The following is a 16,389-nucleotide window of genomic DNA, read 5'->3' as shown; positions in this document are numbered from 1 at the left end:
ACAGGCTGGCAGAGGGAGCCTCCGACGCGATGTGCCCCCAGTGTCGTGGCACTGCACCGACATGAAGGGATGTCAAAGATGGATGTACGGACGATTTCGTGATGATGATGGAGTAAAGAAACGCGATGAGATGTCAAATACGATTAATAAATAGCTAATTTCGAATTTAAAAAAATTAAAAAAAAGACATGGCAAAGAGTACATACCAAATACGATTAGTAAATATAGCTTAATTTGGAATTAAAAAAATAAGAAAATTAGGACTTAACCAAAGAGTCCATGTTGAATACAATTACTAAATAGGCAAATTCGGAATTATAAAATTTAAAAAATTAGCATTGGCACACGACAAAAAAATTATTATTAGCCAAATAGCTAAATTAAAAATTAAAAGTATAAAATATTGGCATCAAATATGATTAATAAATAGATAAATGCAAGAACTAGAATAAAAAATTTATTGTTGATGTGTGTAGTGATTATGAATCATATTAAGAAGAAAAATAGCTAAATAAATAGTATCAAATGCAATAATAAAAATCCAAGTTTGAGTTTCATGGCAAATAAAGTTAATAAATACTCCAAATTAACGAAGATCTAAATAGTATTTGTGTATAGGATTTACACCATTCGATTTAATGAAGATCTAACGATCTAAATTGGACAAAAGAGTCCATGTCCAATTTAATGAGATGCAATATTTTAAACTACCAAAAAGTGTCTGTATCCAATTAAAATTAAATACATGTCCGCATGACATAAAAACTCATGTTACCATCTATGTCTCGCATTAACCTTCCTTAAAGATGCAAAAAAAAATAGCAGCAGCATAAGCATGACAACACGACCATAGTTGTATTGTATTGGTACTATTGAAAGAGATAATTGCTTTGAAAAATCTTTGGAACGCCCTGCACTACGACGCGACCATAGTCTTTGCCCGAGATTCCAAATCACAACTTTTTGAGTCTCAAGAACGTCCTGTAGTACATGCAGCTGCATGAAGCACACTGGATTCTACTCAAAATCATTGCCGAACTCAATCAATCCATTTCTTCTGGAGCAACCAAACATCGAGATAGGGACGAAAAAATAATGATGATGCGCATAGTTTCACATATTGCAATCTATTGCAAGACCATTGGCACCTTATGATTGTAAGTGTGGGCCAATGAATACGCAGACGAATTAATGTGAGAGAAATAGCCGCTAAAGAACCAATGCTTTCTCCAAACAAGAATTATCATTATAAATATTGTATATTCTTGAACAACTTTAGTTATACAAACTAATCTGATGGTGGTCAACAAAGAATTATGATTCTATGGGCATATAAATAGTTTCATACAAGTAATAATCACTGGGATAAAGGGTAAAGCACCGAAACCTACAAATAAATGTGACTATTATTAGCTCAATCTAAATAGATGCATGGGAAAAATCAGGAAGTTAGTCATGTGAGGAATCAAATAGCATAGATAATTATTAACATTATTATCCCCATCTAATCTTCTATAAGTACACACTAGGCATGGAACACAAATGTGATCGATACCTCTAAAGAAGTATAGAGAAAGAGAAGAGAAAAAGATAAAGAAGCACCAAGATTGAACGGGTAAGGAAAGTAGAAAAAGGAGAATAGAAAAAGAAGGCAGGAAAAATGAGAAAATGAGGGCAAAAGAATAGGACAAAAGTGAATTTATTGGTTTAGTCTATAAATAATATCATTAGAATGAGAAAAATATTAAATTATAGCCATGTCATGTTGGACATTTGACATCTTTCATATATTCATGAAAAAATAGAAGAAGCGCGAACGGTTTTCAAAACAGCTCTATATCCATAAAAAAGCTGCTCCATCAAAGAAGCCACAACTGAAATTATTTTAGGCCTGAAGCCCTGCTAATCTATCTCAAAGTTGATTGCCTACAGTACAAAATCAAATGATTCAAACAAATATACGTTGTCGATGCTCCTCTTCGCTCAGAAAAAAAACCCTGAGGCACAATACTAAACAGGAAACTTCTCCATTAGATGCATCGGATGCGATACACACTAATCGATTTCAAATATACCGAGGAACAAAATAGAAGACAGAGAAATCAATAAAAATTGCTAGAGAAAATGAAAAATAAAAAAAAGAGTTAGAAACAACAACAAAGATATATATGGAACTATCTATCACCGAGATGACAAAACTCTAAAGTAGACCAATATATGCAGTCATATGGGCTAAAAACAAATAAATTGTGCAGTAACCAAAGTGGGAAAAATAATAATAGGTTCGGTTAAATAAAAAATTTAAAACATATATGCATTAACATAGCACGCATATATATAAGTTTTGCATAACATTTATTTACCAAAGCCAGCAGGAGGCCTCAACTTATTTTTTAACATAACTTTTTTTTTGTCTAATCCATGATCATTTTTATTTCGCTCCGATGATGAGTCAGGTCTAGATCTGCTAGATGCTACTTAAGTGCTCTAACAACTATACTGGATATATTTTCGCTAAATATTAATCAAAATATTGCAAGATACAAATCGAACTCCAACATCTAAGTTATAGATTGTTGGCAAACATAACTATCATATACATATAAATATATTTCATAATTATAAAAAACTTTATATGAATACAATTATGTACAATTTGCTCCATATTCAAGGTGATCCAAAATTGAATTCAATCCTCAAATTTAGATTTTGCAGGTTTAAGTACTAAAATATGCAACTACAATATAGAATAAAGCAACATAAAAAGTGATGATTGATATGAACTCATGTGCATAGAAAGCTGCAAGTAGTATAATATTCAATAAGAGCAAACGAGAGGTAAATAAATTACAAAATACATCTCTTCTCTCAATGTAAATATTTTTAAAGAATTAAATAAAAAACTAGCTACCCACGCTATTAGCGCGGGCCACCTTGCTAGTTCTAAAAGTAAGCTAACGTCAGAGCCGCTTAGAAGCTAGACATGGGAACAGGAAATTAATAAAAAATAGAAACAAATTAAACTACTATTTTACATTAAAAAGGCTGTTTGGTTTCATTAGCACGGTAACACGCACAATTCTCGAAAAAAGAATCTTCAATGCATGGAGTACTAAACGAAGTTTATTTGCAAAATCTTTTCACGGATGGGTGTAATTTTTCATGACGAATCTAATGACAGTAATTAATCGATGATTGGCTACAGTGATGCTACAGTAATCATCCTCTAATCGTGCGGTCAAAGGCCTTATTAGGTTCGTCTCGCGAAGTAATGCAGGGTTGTGGAGTTAGTTTTGCAATTTGCTTTTATTTAATACCCTTAATTATTGGTCAAAATTTTTGTCCTACTTATACTGCAACAAACCAAACAGTTGGGCCAAACTGACGACGCTTGTTCGTCGCGACAGCTAGCGGGCGATCATTCGCCCGCTAGCTGCCCCCGCTGTCAATTTCGTCGATCGAGCCCATGCTCTTGCTCTGAATCTTCGATAGCCCGCATTGAAGGATGAGAGTTCCAGCAAACCACCCCCGGTACATGCATTGAAGGCACAGTCATGCTCCCCTCTCGGGTACGCATTGAAGCGTCCTGTCAGAGCGCAGGTGCGCGCCAGTTGCAATAAATAGGTCCCCCGGTGCCGGGCGTTCCCTGCGCGCCACCGTCGAGCCGCGGTGTCATCTGTAGCTGTAGGAGAGCGACTGCGAGCTCGACGAGCTGAGCAGCCGGAGCTGGTGGAGCATCTGAGCTGATGAGCGCGGCCACAATGGCGGCGGGCGCGGCTGCTGCTGGTGCCGAGGCCGGCGGGGCGCTGGGCGAGACGGTGCGGGAGCTGCGGGAGGCGTACGAGGGCGGCAGGACCCGGAGCCTGGCGTGGCGGCAGGCGCAGCTCCGGGGCCTCCTCCGGCTGCTCAAGGAGAAGGAGATGGAGGCGTTCCAGGCGCTCCACACGGACCTCGGCAAGCACCACGCCGAGGCCTTCAGGGACGAGGTCTGCATCCCCCCCCCCCCCCCCCCCCCCCCCCCCAAATCCATTCGCCAGTTTCTTAGTCCACATCCACGCCTTCTTCTCCTGGTCGCCATCTTGACGATTTGGTTCGGTTTTTGGCAGGTCGGGGTGCTCATCAAGTCGGCCAACGGCGCGCTGCAGCAGCTCCGCAAATGGATGGCTCCGGACAGGGCAAGCGTCTAATCGATCCATCGAGCCGCCGTTCTCCGGCCGGCCGGCCACTTTTCTGACGCCCTTCCTGTGCGTATCGGTTGCGGGTGTGTGCAGGTGTGGGTGCCGCTGATCGCGTGGCCGGCGACCGCGCAGGTGGTGCCGGAGCCGCTCGGGGTCGTCCTCATCTTCTCCTGCTGGAACTTCCCATTGGGTACGAACCAAAACGCCAATCATATCGACCTCTTCTCCCTGCATCATCTATTCGTACTCGCCAAACTTAACATTCTTGATGCCAACGTTGCCAACATTCGCAATCGCAACGTTGCCAACCGTCTTCCCCTACTGTGTGTGGCACACCTAGAAGCTAGAAGGTCAAGTTCTCCGATACGGTGCCTACGCCTAGTCTCGTAGTCTGTACGTGCTGTGCTGCCCCTGCGTATACGCATTCGTACACTCTCCTGCACCGCAGTCATGGTACCTGTCTGGTTTTATTCCTGTTGCTCGAGTCAGTAGGGCTAATCATGGTACGCAGTCTGGTTTGGTGGCGTTCAAAGCGCTCGTGCCGTAGCAGTGTTAAGACACCTTCGAGAGTAGGGCTAATCACGGGCCCAACTACTGACGGCGACTGATGCGGCATCAATTTTGATGCTCTTTTCACGGACGCACTGTCGTGGGGCCACTCATCTTGCCTCCCAGTGGTATCGCACTGCAGGACAGAACTCCATCCAACGGCTGAGAGAACACGAGGCACACGTACACACAGTTGAACTGTGCCCGTCGCCGTCGGGTACTATTGTACTAAATTACCACTGGTGCAAGCATGGAAACGGTGAGCCTTCAGCCTTCACTAGTTCACCGCTACAGCAATACTAGTTCGCGGGAGCTGTCAGAATTGATGGAGTGGTCTGGTCACTCGACGACTCGGCCCTGTTCGGCTGGGATGAAAAGCGCTGGCTGGGCTGGCGCACAGTTCCTGCTGGCTGGACGCACTGTTTCTGCTGGGCACGCGAGAGTGCGAGACGCGGTGGGAGAGAGGAGGCGCTGGGGCAGCTGGTTCACCAGCCGGCTGCCGAACGGCTGGGCTGGTGATCAGCCCAGCCACTCTCGCGCATCCGAACAGGCGCTTGGTACCGGCCCGTCAAAAACGTTAAACGTAGGAACCTAGCTGGCACTAGTACTACCATGTACCAGCAAAGCCCAATAATTTGCGAAACAGGCCAGACCGGAGTACAGGAATCAGTGGTTGTACCGGACCTGGAGCAGGGGCAAGACCGCAAGAGGCTCCAGACGTTCAGTTCAGAGGCTGCCCCCCATGTGCCTCTGCGCGGTGTGGGGGCGATTACTGAGCTTGAACTGGAGTGGCAGCTGACCGTGACCGAGAGTAGCGTAGTTAGCTGCTAATTTTATGCGAGCAAAGCTTAGAATGGTGCTGCTGGGTTGGGTTAAGAAAAGGGATTCAGAGGGTGGGGTAAGGTTGCACGCAGCAGGGTCGCAGGGACGCCGCTCTGCCGTGCTGTTCGATCCTGTGGCTGTTTCTGTGCGTGCCCGGCGCGGCATGTGGGTGCACTGCCGTTCGGGGTCGAGGCGCGCACTGGAGCCGGCCCGATGCAGCTAGCACATTTACCAGCGGGCTCTCGTCTGTTGGCCTGGCCAGATTAAACCGTCCTCCGTCCTGTGACCGGTAACCCTTCTCATCATTTTACCACGAGCCAGTCATCGTTAAAATGATCGTCTACCCTACCTGCAAAGATCAGGCCGGGGCACAGTTTCGAAATGTACGCCTGTATAATCGTACCCGTGCTCGGTCGTGTGCGTTGGCAGGCCTGTCGCTGGAGCCGCTGATCGGGGCCCTCGCGGCCGGGAACGCCGTGGCGCTGAAGCCGTCGGAGCTCTCGCCGTGCACCGCCCGGTTCCTCGCCGACAACATCGGCGGCTACATTGACGCCTCAGCGGTCAAGGTCGTCAACGGCGGACCCGAGGTCGGGGGGCAGCTCATGGAGCACCGCTGGGACAAGGTCCTCTTCACCGGTAAGTCAATCCAACCGCCAAAATTTCTCCTGCGGCGCGGAACAGGCGTCCGATCGGGGCCAGCCGTCAGTCTAACAAACGCGCGCGCTGTTTTTCCCCGTTTGCCCGACGAGAGAAGGGAGCCCCCGCATCGCGCGCTCCGTGATGGCCGCGGCGGCCCGGCACCTGACGCCCGTGGCGCTGGAGCTGGGCGGCAAATGCCCGTGCATCTTCGACGCGGCGGCGGCCGGCGCGCGGGACCTGCAGGTCTCGGCGAACCGCATCATCGCCGGCAAGTGGTCCTCCTGCGCCGGACAGGCCTGCATCGCCATCGACTACGTGCTCGTCGAGGAGCGCTTCGCGCCCGTCCTCGTCAAGGTGCTCAAGTCGACGCTCAAGCGCTTCTTCCAGGACGCAGACCACATGGCGCGGATCGTGAACGAGCGCCACTTCCAGAGGCTCAGCGGCCTCCTCAAGGACAGGGCCGTGGCGCCGTCCATCCTGCACGGCGGCTCCGTGGACGCCAAGAACTTGTGAGTTCGATAGATCTCAACTCTGAATGATCTGCCAACTGATGCAGATCTACAAGGTGCGTGACCTGATCTAATTTTCTGACGAAACTGCCACCAGGTACATTGAGCCCACGATACTGCTGAACCCGCCGCTGGACTCGGCGATCATGACCGAGGAGATCTTCGGGCCCCTGCTCCCCATCATCACGGTACACTCTCGAACGCTGCCGCATGCGCAGCTGCCGTCTCTTGCTCCGGCGAAAACTGAAACGCTGCCTGCGCTTGACTACCGACAGGTGAAGAAGATCGAGGACAGCATCGCGTTCGTGAAGGCCATGCCGAAGCCGCTGGCCATCTACGCCTTCACCCGGGACGCCGCGCTGCGGCGCCGGGTGGTGGAGGAGACGTCGTCCGGGAGCGTCACCTTCAACGACGCCGTGGTGCAGTACGCGATCGACGGGCTACCGTTCGGCGGCGTCGGGCAGAGCGGGTTCGGGCAGTACCACGGGAGGCACTCGTTCGAGATGTTCAGCCACAAGAAGGCGGTCATGAAGCGGGGCTACCTCCTGGAGCTGACGCTCAGGTACCCGCCGTGGGACGACAGCAAGGTCACCCTCATGCGCTACCTCTACCGCTTCAACTACTTCGCCTTCGTGCTCGCCTTCCTCGGGCTCAGGAGATGATCCAGCTCGGCTCCAGCATCGACGCAAGAAAATTGCACGTGGATATTTAATTTGTTTGAGACCAATAAACTGATGGTGAATGAATGAATGATAAGCGAATAAAGAATAGTAGTATGCAGTAATTATGTTTGTGGTGAAGACTGAAGAGCAAGTATCGTATACAGTATGTGCTACTGCACTGCACCCGCTCTATGATTGCTTCTAGTGAGACAATGTAAAATACCTTTCAGTGTTTAGCAGCGCATACTGGCCGGATACGATCGATACTACAGCGTACAAGTTTGTAGGGCAAAGGATTTAAATTCTTACCTTTCAAAAAAGAAAAAGAAGGATTCGAATTAAAACATGTATCTGATTTGTTTGCTCTTGGTAATATAGTAACATTCACCTGTGCATATTTTCCCACAGATTCTTCTCCTCTGGCTCTCTTGCACAGCTGGAATTCTTGCCCTGTAGACGGCACACCAACCATCAACGTGCAGGACTGCTCCCAGGCTCCCAGTCCCACTCCTGGCACCAACGCCGTTAGTCCTCCAGCCATTAATACCACGTTTTGTTTTACAGGAACCAGTTTGGACTTTGGACTTCAGATCACCCCAGCCATTTTTGAACAACAAAAGGAAAATGGGCCGGAATGACTGTTTGAGCCAGCCACCCAATAGCACGAGAGGCCGAGAAAACTAAACAGGCCAAGACTGGGCCTAATTTAACCTTATTGGGCTGCAGGCACCTTAGACGAAAGGAGAAAATCTTGGCTGACGGTAAAAAACACACTCGGCCTTTTGGCATTCCGAGCCTGCTTGTATACCAAAACATCGGCATGCCAAACATAGGCATGCTAATATTTTTTTTAACAAAGTTCTTGTAAATTTAGAATGTCAACCAAACGAGTAGCAAAATTTATGGATTTACCTACATTTTAGCATGATAATATTTTGGAAGTGGACCAATCACGCCCTCTGACTTCGTATGTTCGTCAACCATCGTCATGGTCAAATTTTCCCAAACCCCAACTCCCAATCATGCTAGTTGCACTACAGCTAATGACTCTGTTCGCTGGGCTGGAGCTGGAGCTGGTGGCTGGAGTGGTGTGAGAGAAAAATATTGTTGTCAGGCTGGTGGCTGGAGTGGTGTGAGAGAAAAATACTGTTAGGCTGGAGGCTGCTGGAGCTGCCGAACAGAGTGAATGACACTGGTACTTCTACATTTCGCTTCCTAGTGGCACCTTTCGCTTCCTAATCGCTCCTCTCTCGTGACCTTTTTTGTCCCGGTGAAGAGGTGGTGGGCATGTCCTCCCTGATACACGGTGGAAAAAATAATTCTACACCAGAGCTATGAAAGACGGCAGCACCATGCAAGCGGCGGCGGCCAGCGACCGCCGCCGCGTCGCCGGCGCTCCGTTGGGCAGCGCGGGGTACTGGTCCGCCGGCGGCATGACGCACTCGTGGCCGTCGAAGTAGACCCTCCTCGGGAACGCCCAGCCCCCCGAGAAGGTGAACTCGCCCTCGCTCTTCTCCAGTATCATCTCCGTCTGCACGTTCCCGTCCTGCAGCAGCATCTCGTTGTACGACCGTATCCCCCAGAACATCCCCGTGTCGTCTGCAACAGCCAACAACTCAACAATTCTGCTGCAGATCGTGCTGCATTATTACTGTTACTGACAAGTGGCGGCCGGGGCACTTACTGATGGTGCCGTACTCGACGAGGGGCTTGTAGTTGAAGCTGAAGAGCTGCGTCAGGCTGCGCAGGTTGGGGTGCTGCAGCACCAGGTTCCAGTCGCTGTAGTTCCTCACCAGGTTGTAGTTGCTCACCGTCACCTTCACCCGCCAGTACCTCCGGTAGTTCACCTTCACGTGCCAGTGCACCCGGATCGGGCACATGTGCTCGGAGCACCGGACGAGCGGCGCGGCCGGCTCGCCGCCACCCGCCGCCGGCGCCGGCTCACCGCCGCTGACGCACTGCGGCGATGCCGGGGAGCCTTGGCAGGCGCAGCTGCAGCGCGGGCACGGCACGATGCCGCTGCTGTAGAACGTTGACAGGGAGACGCAGCACGACGGCGCCCCCGCCTCCCGGTACTGCGAGTACGAGCAGGTCACCCGCCACGTCACTGCACGTACGGCAGCAACAACGTGTCAGAGCAGGTCAGGAGCAGCGGCGCACGGGTTCGAACACGGCGCACGGTCTCGACGACCAAGGACGAACGGGGCCTTACGGAGCACTTGGACGTGGCGGTTCGTGTCGACCTTGGTCCTGGTCGGGGGCACCTTGGTGGCGTTGCTGCACGAGTACCCCGGCACGCCGATGTCGAAGCTCCACGGCATCTCGGGCTCCTTGCCGCCGCCGTCCCGGGCGGCGGCGTACTGGCCGACGACCATTTGGAACGCGGCGGCGGACGTGAGGTTGTTCTGGGTGAGGGACGAGAGCACGCCGTCGCGGCAGCAGTTGGCGACCTGCTGGTTGAACGGCGTGCCGGGCGGCAGGTCCGCCATGACGGGCCGCTTCTGGCAGCAGTGCGGGCGGCTCCCGCCGCCGACGCGGGAGCAGTCGCCCTGCTCCGTCGCCTCCGCGCCCCTCGCGTCCCAGATCACCTCCTCGCCGGCCCAGCTCCAGCTCAGCCGCCACCCCGGGCGCTCGATGTGCCGGTACAGCTGGTGGTTTTGGATGCTCACCATGACCTGCGCACAGAGCAAATCGATCGTCCACTTTCGCTCAGGCAATTTGAGTTTCCCGGATGCAAGGGTAAATAACAAAAATTTCACCGCGAGGAATGGGGGTAAATGGCAACTTGAAACATGAAAAAAAAAAAGAATGCTAGCACTAGCAGCAAGGGAGGCGGAGAAAGTCTGAATCTTTTCTTCGGATCCATCACCCGTGTGGAAGAATGGCGGCGCTAAAGAACTCACAACTCAACATCAAGAATGCGTACCGTGTACGTGTTGGCGACCTTGACGTCGAGGCTCTGGAAGTCCCAGTTGATCGTGATGTCCCCGTTCGGATCCATGGGGTCGTAGGCATCTGATCCAATCAATCCAGCGCGATCAAACAATCAGCAACCACGATTCGGCCGCCCATTTCAACGATTGGAACACGCAAGAAGAAAGGAAGGAGGAAGATCACCCGCGAATCTGGAGCAAGAAGAGCACGAGAAGACGAGCAGGACGAAGACGAAGCGCTCCTTCCCCATCGGTCCAAAGCCGATAGAATCCCCCGTCTGAACGCGCTTGACGCTCGGTTTCGCAGGAGACAAGGGGGAAGGCGAGAGGGGGCACGAGGAACAAGAGTACAAGACACCGGGAGTTCGGTCAGTCGATAATCCGATCGCCGATGTGACGTTCGCCTCCCAGTCCCATCGATCGATCGCTGCACTCGCCTCGAATTAAACGCCGGGGACGGGGAGGTTTTCGCTTGCAGAGTTGCAGGCAGAGGCTGCAGCCCGCAGATACGCCGCCGCTGCAGGAAAAAAAACATTGATTACTGCTGGTGGCGGCCCAGTTGGCGCCCGCTCACCAGTCGCCAGTCGCCAGTCACCGCGGCGCGTTTTCGGAAGGCCACCCCGGATCGGGGCATGTAGGGCGCGGCACGCCGATTTGGCACGGCGTTGCCACATTTGGAGGGAAGGTTTGAACCGGGGGGTGGTCTCACGCTCTCGCCGGCGTGTGGTCCCGGGGCAGAGAGGAGGTCATCATGGATAGAGAGCAGCTGCCTCGCAAGTAAACCTGCTCGTGGCCACAGACGGCAGGTGATGAGGACCCGACGGCCCGATCAACGCAGAGATGACGTGACTCATGAATATTTTTTTTTTGCTTGAGACTGGTCTTTTGGCGAAGACTTGGTAGTACTTCGTGGCAATCTCTTGTGCTCACCTGGCTCATTGGCTCGTTGTGGCAGAAGTTTAGTGGCCAATGGTGAAGGTATCTGGAGGCAGTGTACTAAAACTTAGAATCTGACAAAAGAAACGGACGTGAGCCAAACGTTCTCACTGAAACCATTATTCATTTATTTGGCAATAGCAATTTTGAAAAATTAACAATTTCGGGGCCAAATGAGCCACTTATGGGTCAAATTCTGCCAGAGAGCGCATGGCGCTTAGACAAACCAGGGCCGAACGAGGCCCAAAGAAGGCTGCTGGACTCTCATCTGTAAGGCCCACGCTCAGACGGCGTAAGGTTGGGCACTTGGGCTATTCATGTTTTTTGTGTTTCTTAGGCTCTCCAAAATGTTTTTTTCCTTTTCTTTTTTTTGCGGACGGACTATTGGCCCAGTGGCAAGCTCCCCGTTTGTCGGTGATGGGAGGAGAGAATCCTGAGAGAGGAAGGAGAGATGAGTCGCTTTATTTCACATGTGTTGCTAATTTCTCCTGAGGTGGTAGGTTAAGGTAGATGAGTCGCTTTATTTCACATGTGTTGCTAATTTCTCCTGAGGTCGTAGGTTAAGGTTTGAACAGTTTTAAACTTCGCTCGTGGGAGGGCCTTACATTTCCTGTTCCTTTAACAATTGTGCTCATGAGTTAGCTCGTCTAGGCCTTGAGAGGGATCCGGATCATCCATGTATTTGGCGTGATCCTCTTCCAGATTTTGTAACTCGTCTTGTGGGGCGCGACTGCCCAATTGACCAATTTGGTGAATAATAAAGCAATTAATGAGCTGCTTAGAGATTAAAAAAAAAAGAAAACTGCAGCACCGGAAAGCCAGAGACTTCGCCGAGGTCGGCAACGATCGCCACGGTGGAGTTCCTGCTCGCCTGCTACCTTGTCATTTGTCAACATCCTCTGTCTCGTCGACGGCGCGCCCACCCCTCGGATGCCTCGGCGACATTCGACCGGTAGGCAGCATGGGTGCATGGCCAATCGATCTCGCCGGTACAGATGTACAGTATACAGTACGGCGCTGCCATCATGGGAGTGGTCACGCACGCGGAGTCACAACAAAACTCCCCGTCTCCCCCATAGGCCCATACGCAACCATACATCCACAAAGTCCAGTTTGAGCAAGCGAACAATTTGCAAGAGCTCGATCGAAATCGACACAATTGATGCATCGGAGAAGCACCGATCCGTTTCGTTTTTGGCTTTCTTTTTTCCATCGTTCCTAGCTACCTTCTAGTAGTACGGTAGTAGCAGTCTAGTACAGAATACAGATCATCACCATCTTCTTACTGAAAAAAGACGGCGAGCTTTTCACCAGTACGGGCAGGGAGGCGACGGTCGGGGCCACTTGCTGCTGGCGAACTCCGCGTGCATCTGCGGCACCCACCGCTCCCGGCTGGCCCGCTCGTCGGCGGTGACCACGACGTCGGCGAGAAGCTGCTCCCGCCCCGTCCACGGCGTGTAAGCTTCTTGCAGCAGCCCGCCGATCTGCCCTTGCTCTCCCTGCTAATAGTAGCACGCGAGTTAATCGCCGACACGCCAAGTGATAGAGTCCTAGCATAAAGCCAATTCCCTGATTCTTTTTTTTTACTTTTTATTTATTTAGTATTTTTTAATTACATGTAGTGCATGCATGGTAAAAGCTGGTGATTCAAATGAGAAAAATTGACACGGAGCCGACCGAGAAAAAGATTCGCGAGCTGTTCGTTTGTAGGAGTATCATCAGATCAGATCATATCGTATCGTATCTAGGTGGTCTCCCACGAGATATTATCCTGACAGGCTGGTCCAGCAAATCAGGGGATTTTCTTTGTTTCTTAATGCAAGTGTGAGCACGACAACAAGCTGCCCTTCATGATTATTCTCAGCTCGCAAATATTGCAATTGCCAAAGGAGGCAGTAGTGGTTAGGCCGGGTAGATGGCCGGCGACCGGCGGCGATGTGTATGGCGCATTGGCTTCTGCAGTGGCGAAGCTAGAGCAAATTGAAGGGAGTGCACTAACTTTGTGAGTGTATGGAGTTAAGGTGTATAGGGTACATATATGGTGAAAAATTAGGCCTAATCACTGTTTTTGCAAAATTTTGTGGGTGCATGGGCACCCCCTAATCATTACCTACCTTCGCCCCTGGGCTTCTGTGCAACTGGCGGCGCAGGGGCAGGACCAGACTGTGACGTGCCGTGAAGGTTCATGGCGTTCTCAGGAAACGTGTCGGTGAGAAGTACAGGGGGTTGTTCATGTTCATACGCCGCCGCCCCGGCGGACTAGCTTAGGACCTTAGGTGGAGTAGTTCGCAGCAGTATTTGCGTGCTACTGATGAAGGCGGAAGGGATGGAGATGAGATGGTCGAAGTCGAACGGACCTGGTAGTCATAGAGGGCGTCGTCGGAGCAGGCGGCCAGGGCGCCGGCGGACGCGTCGTCGACGAGGAAGTCCTCGACGTGCCACCCGGGCAGCGTCTTGGTCAGGTACTCGGAGATGCTGCTCCCGTCGCTCGCGCTCGCCGCGGCCGTGGCGCCGGCGTCGCCGGCGCTGCAGGAGTCGGCGTTGCAGGGGCTGCCGCTGTTCTCCTCCTCCTCCTCCTCCTCTGACGCGGCGTTGGAGTACACCGGCGCCGACGACAGGCGCACGCCGGTGAGCAGGAAGCGGCTGTGCCGCCGCGTCATCTCGCTCGCGGTGTGCACCGGCACGTCGCACTCCCGGCACAGGATCGCCCTGTCCTCCTTGCAGAACAAGAACCCCCTCCGCTCCTGCGCGCAGGTCCACAGCCACAGTCGGTTACCACCACGTTTCACCATCGATCAGTTTCAGAAAGCAGCAAGGGAAAAGACCATCAGGTACCTGGCAGATGTCGCAGAGCGGCGGCTTCGTCTGCGCGGACGAGGACGTCGTCGTCGACGGTGAGGGGTGGAGGAGGGAGAAGCGGCGGTGCTTCCCGGCGAGCTTGTTGGCGCAGTGGACGCGGCGGTCGCACGCGTCGCACAGCGCCGCCTCGTCGGCGCAGCAGAAGACGGAGGCCGCCTCGGCTGCGCACACGTCGCACTGCACCTTCATGCCGGCCGCCGCGCGCCTTGCTAGCTACTACTCGGGCCACTCCACCTCGATGGTTGAATGGTTCGATCGATCTCGATCGGTCCGCGCTGCTGCTGCTTCTGCTGCTGCCCAAAAGGGTATGCTGATCCAAGCGTAAAAGGCGGTGCGGGGAGTGGGAGAGGTAGATGAGATTTGCTCAAGTCAATGTCTCGTCTAGAGATGCTGCGACCGAAGGCCCTAGAACCAGAATAGTGGCACAGGAGATGATGATGCTCGTTTATATATAGTTTGGGAGGCGCCAAAAGGCAGCAGCAATGGAGTCATGTATACTATATATATTATATAGGGCAGTGGGGTGGGAAAGTAGGCGTGCGACCTGTTTCGAGTCTAGAGATTGTTTGGTGGAAAGGGAAACAATGCGAGGCTGTTTAGCTTAAAGCAATGCAAATTAGTAGGTTCAGCGTAGAAGCACACGGAAGCCATGGCTAGAGTGGTCTGCACCGACCACCCTTGGTTTTCCAATAAAACTGGGCGTATAGCCCGCGCATTTGCACGGCTAGTATTGAAAATTCAAAATTTGCATGTCGTTGTATCTTTAATTAAAGGTTATACTATTTTTACCATACATCATCATATTTATTATCATAAATTATGTCTTATTGTTTATTAAAATAATTTAACTATGATCTACCTATAATCACTACTACAAAAACAGCCTTTTGTCCCGGTTCCATAGGACCATTTGTCCCGGTTTTGGAACCGGGATTCGCCTTCCGGGACAAAAGGCTGGAGGTTTTTGTCCCGGGTGGCAGAACCGGGACAAAATGTCCCACACGCTAAAAAAAATTTGCACCCCGCGGGATTCGATCACAAGACCTCTTGTCTAGTGCATGGTTTCCTTGCCAACTCACCTAAGTAGTACATGTGACTCAGTATAGAATAACTTCCTTTTGAACTGTCACGAGGAGGTGCCTTTTATCCGGGTTGGTAACACCAACCGGGATAAAAGGGTTGGGCCTTTTGTCCCGGGTGGAGCCACCAACCGGGACAAAAGGGGACCTTTTGTCTGGGTTGGTGCCTCCAACCGGGACAAAAGACCCCTGCCCCCCCCCCCCCCCGCTGGCCTGGCTAGCCGTTGGAACCGGGACAAAAGCCACCTATTGTCCCGGGCCCAAAGGCAACCGGGACAAATGGTCTGGAACAAAGACCTGTTCTGTAGTAGTGAATAACAATTTGATTTGTTGAGCTTTAATAATATTATGCAGATAATTATTCTTATTTTCATTCTATTTTGATTTGTTGTTAGATTTAGTTTTTATTAAATGGTATTTTATATTTAATTTTTCATAATGACATTGGTGGGTGATTTTTAATTAGGCACAGGGATATTTTAGGCTAATTTTTATCATAATGGCAGTGGTGAGTAATTTTTATTTTTCTATTTTTCTCCTATTAACGTAGAAATTTCTAGGCCTTGAGAGCGAACGTGCAGGCCCCGTTTGTTGGCCAAATAATAAGATTATAGATTGATGAGCCGTGACGGTAGGAATCGAGAGGTGAAATGACACGGAGGAGGTTGGAGGAGAGCAAAGGGCATCATTTCAAGTCGGGCTGGGCATTCGGGTGGAACCGAACCAATCGGTTCGGTTCCTCGGTTCTCACAAAAATTTGGTTCCTAAGAAACAAGAACCGATCGGTTCTTTTTATAAGCAAGAACCAACCAAATTCAGTTTCGGTTAATTCGGTTCGGTTCCGGTTCTAACCGAAAGAACCGAACCAACCAACCAGTCAGAGAGGCAGAGAAGAAAAAAAATCGTCGCCACCACCATGTCCTCCGAGCACGCCGAGCTCGCACGCCTCTGCAGCTCCCGCAACTGGTCCATGCCCATCCGCTCCTCGGCAGCTTGGCTCAATCCTCGCGCGCCGCCGGCTTGCTTGCAGCCTTGCAGGGGACCGCCGCGCCGCCACCGCCTTGCCTGTAGGAGACCGCCGCCGCCTTGGGGCCTTGCCTACAGGAGACTGTAGGGGACCGCCGCGGCGCCGCCGCCTGGCCTGCCGGGGAGCTTGTCTGGCGCGCCGTGGCCTCCTGTGGTGCGCCGTGAGCGTGGACACGTGGTGCCGCTGTAGGGGAACT

The 16,389-nt window shown here is 51.2% G+C and overlaps 3 protein-coding genes across 4 annotated transcripts; 1 reads left to right on the top strand and 2 right to left on the bottom strand.

The window, feature by feature from the left end:
* Positions 1-3,490: 3,490 nt before the first annotated feature.
* LOC120641383 (aldehyde dehydrogenase family 3 member F1-like) lies at positions 3,491-7,616 on the top strand. Its single transcript, XM_039917469.1, has 7 exons — positions 3,491-3,986; positions 4,107-4,175; positions 4,272-4,368; positions 5,979-6,185; positions 6,304-6,697; positions 6,795-6,885; positions 6,973-7,616. Exons 1-7 carry the CDS (start codon positions 3,747-3,749, stop codon positions 7,357-7,359), a joined length of 1,485 nt encoding a protein of 494 aa, XP_039773403.1. The 5' UTR covers positions 3,491-3,746; the 3' UTR covers positions 7,360-7,616.
* Positions 7,617-8,115: 499 nt separating this feature from the next.
* On the bottom strand, positions 8,116-10,751 carry LOC120641384 (COBRA-like protein 7). Its single transcript, XM_039917470.1, has 5 exons — positions 10,477-10,751; positions 10,286-10,374; positions 9,572-10,034; positions 9,044-9,466; positions 8,116-8,958 (listed from the first exon to the last, which is right to left on the bottom strand). The coding sequence occupies exons 1-5, from the start codon at positions 10,541-10,543 to the stop codon at positions 8,681-8,683; spliced, it is 1,320 nt and encodes a 439-aa protein (XP_039773404.1). The 5' UTR covers positions 10,544-10,751; the 3' UTR covers positions 8,116-8,680.
* A 1,606-nt stretch (positions 10,752-12,357) lies between these two features.
* Positions 12,358-14,575, bottom strand: LOC120641382 (B-box zinc finger protein 20-like). Of its 2 annotated transcripts, none has more exons than XM_039917467.1 (3): positions 14,064-14,575; positions 13,586-13,972; positions 12,358-12,730 (listed from the first exon to the last, which is right to left on the bottom strand). In XM_039917467.1, exons 1-3 carry the CDS (start codon positions 14,274-14,276, stop codon positions 12,536-12,538), a joined length of 795 nt encoding a protein of 264 aa, XP_039773401.1. In that variant the 5' UTR covers positions 14,277-14,575; the 3' UTR covers positions 12,358-12,535. The 2 variants fall into 2 exon arrangements, with proteins under 2 accessions (XP_039773401.1, XP_039773402.1); XM_039917468.1 differs by having other exon boundaries at positions 12,358-12,727.
* Between the last annotated feature and the right edge of the window lie 1,814 nt (positions 14,576-16,389).

Source organism: Panicum virgatum, chromosome 7K (assembly GCF_016808335.1).
Source record: "Panicum virgatum strain AP13 chromosome 7K, P.virgatum_v5, whole genome shotgun sequence".
In the NCBI taxonomy this organism is placed as follows: Eukaryota; Viridiplantae; Streptophyta; class Magnoliopsida; order Poales; family Poaceae; genus Panicum; species Panicum virgatum.
The sequence above is the reverse complement of the archived record's forward strand: the minus strand, read 5'-3'. Positions and strand labels throughout refer to the sequence as shown.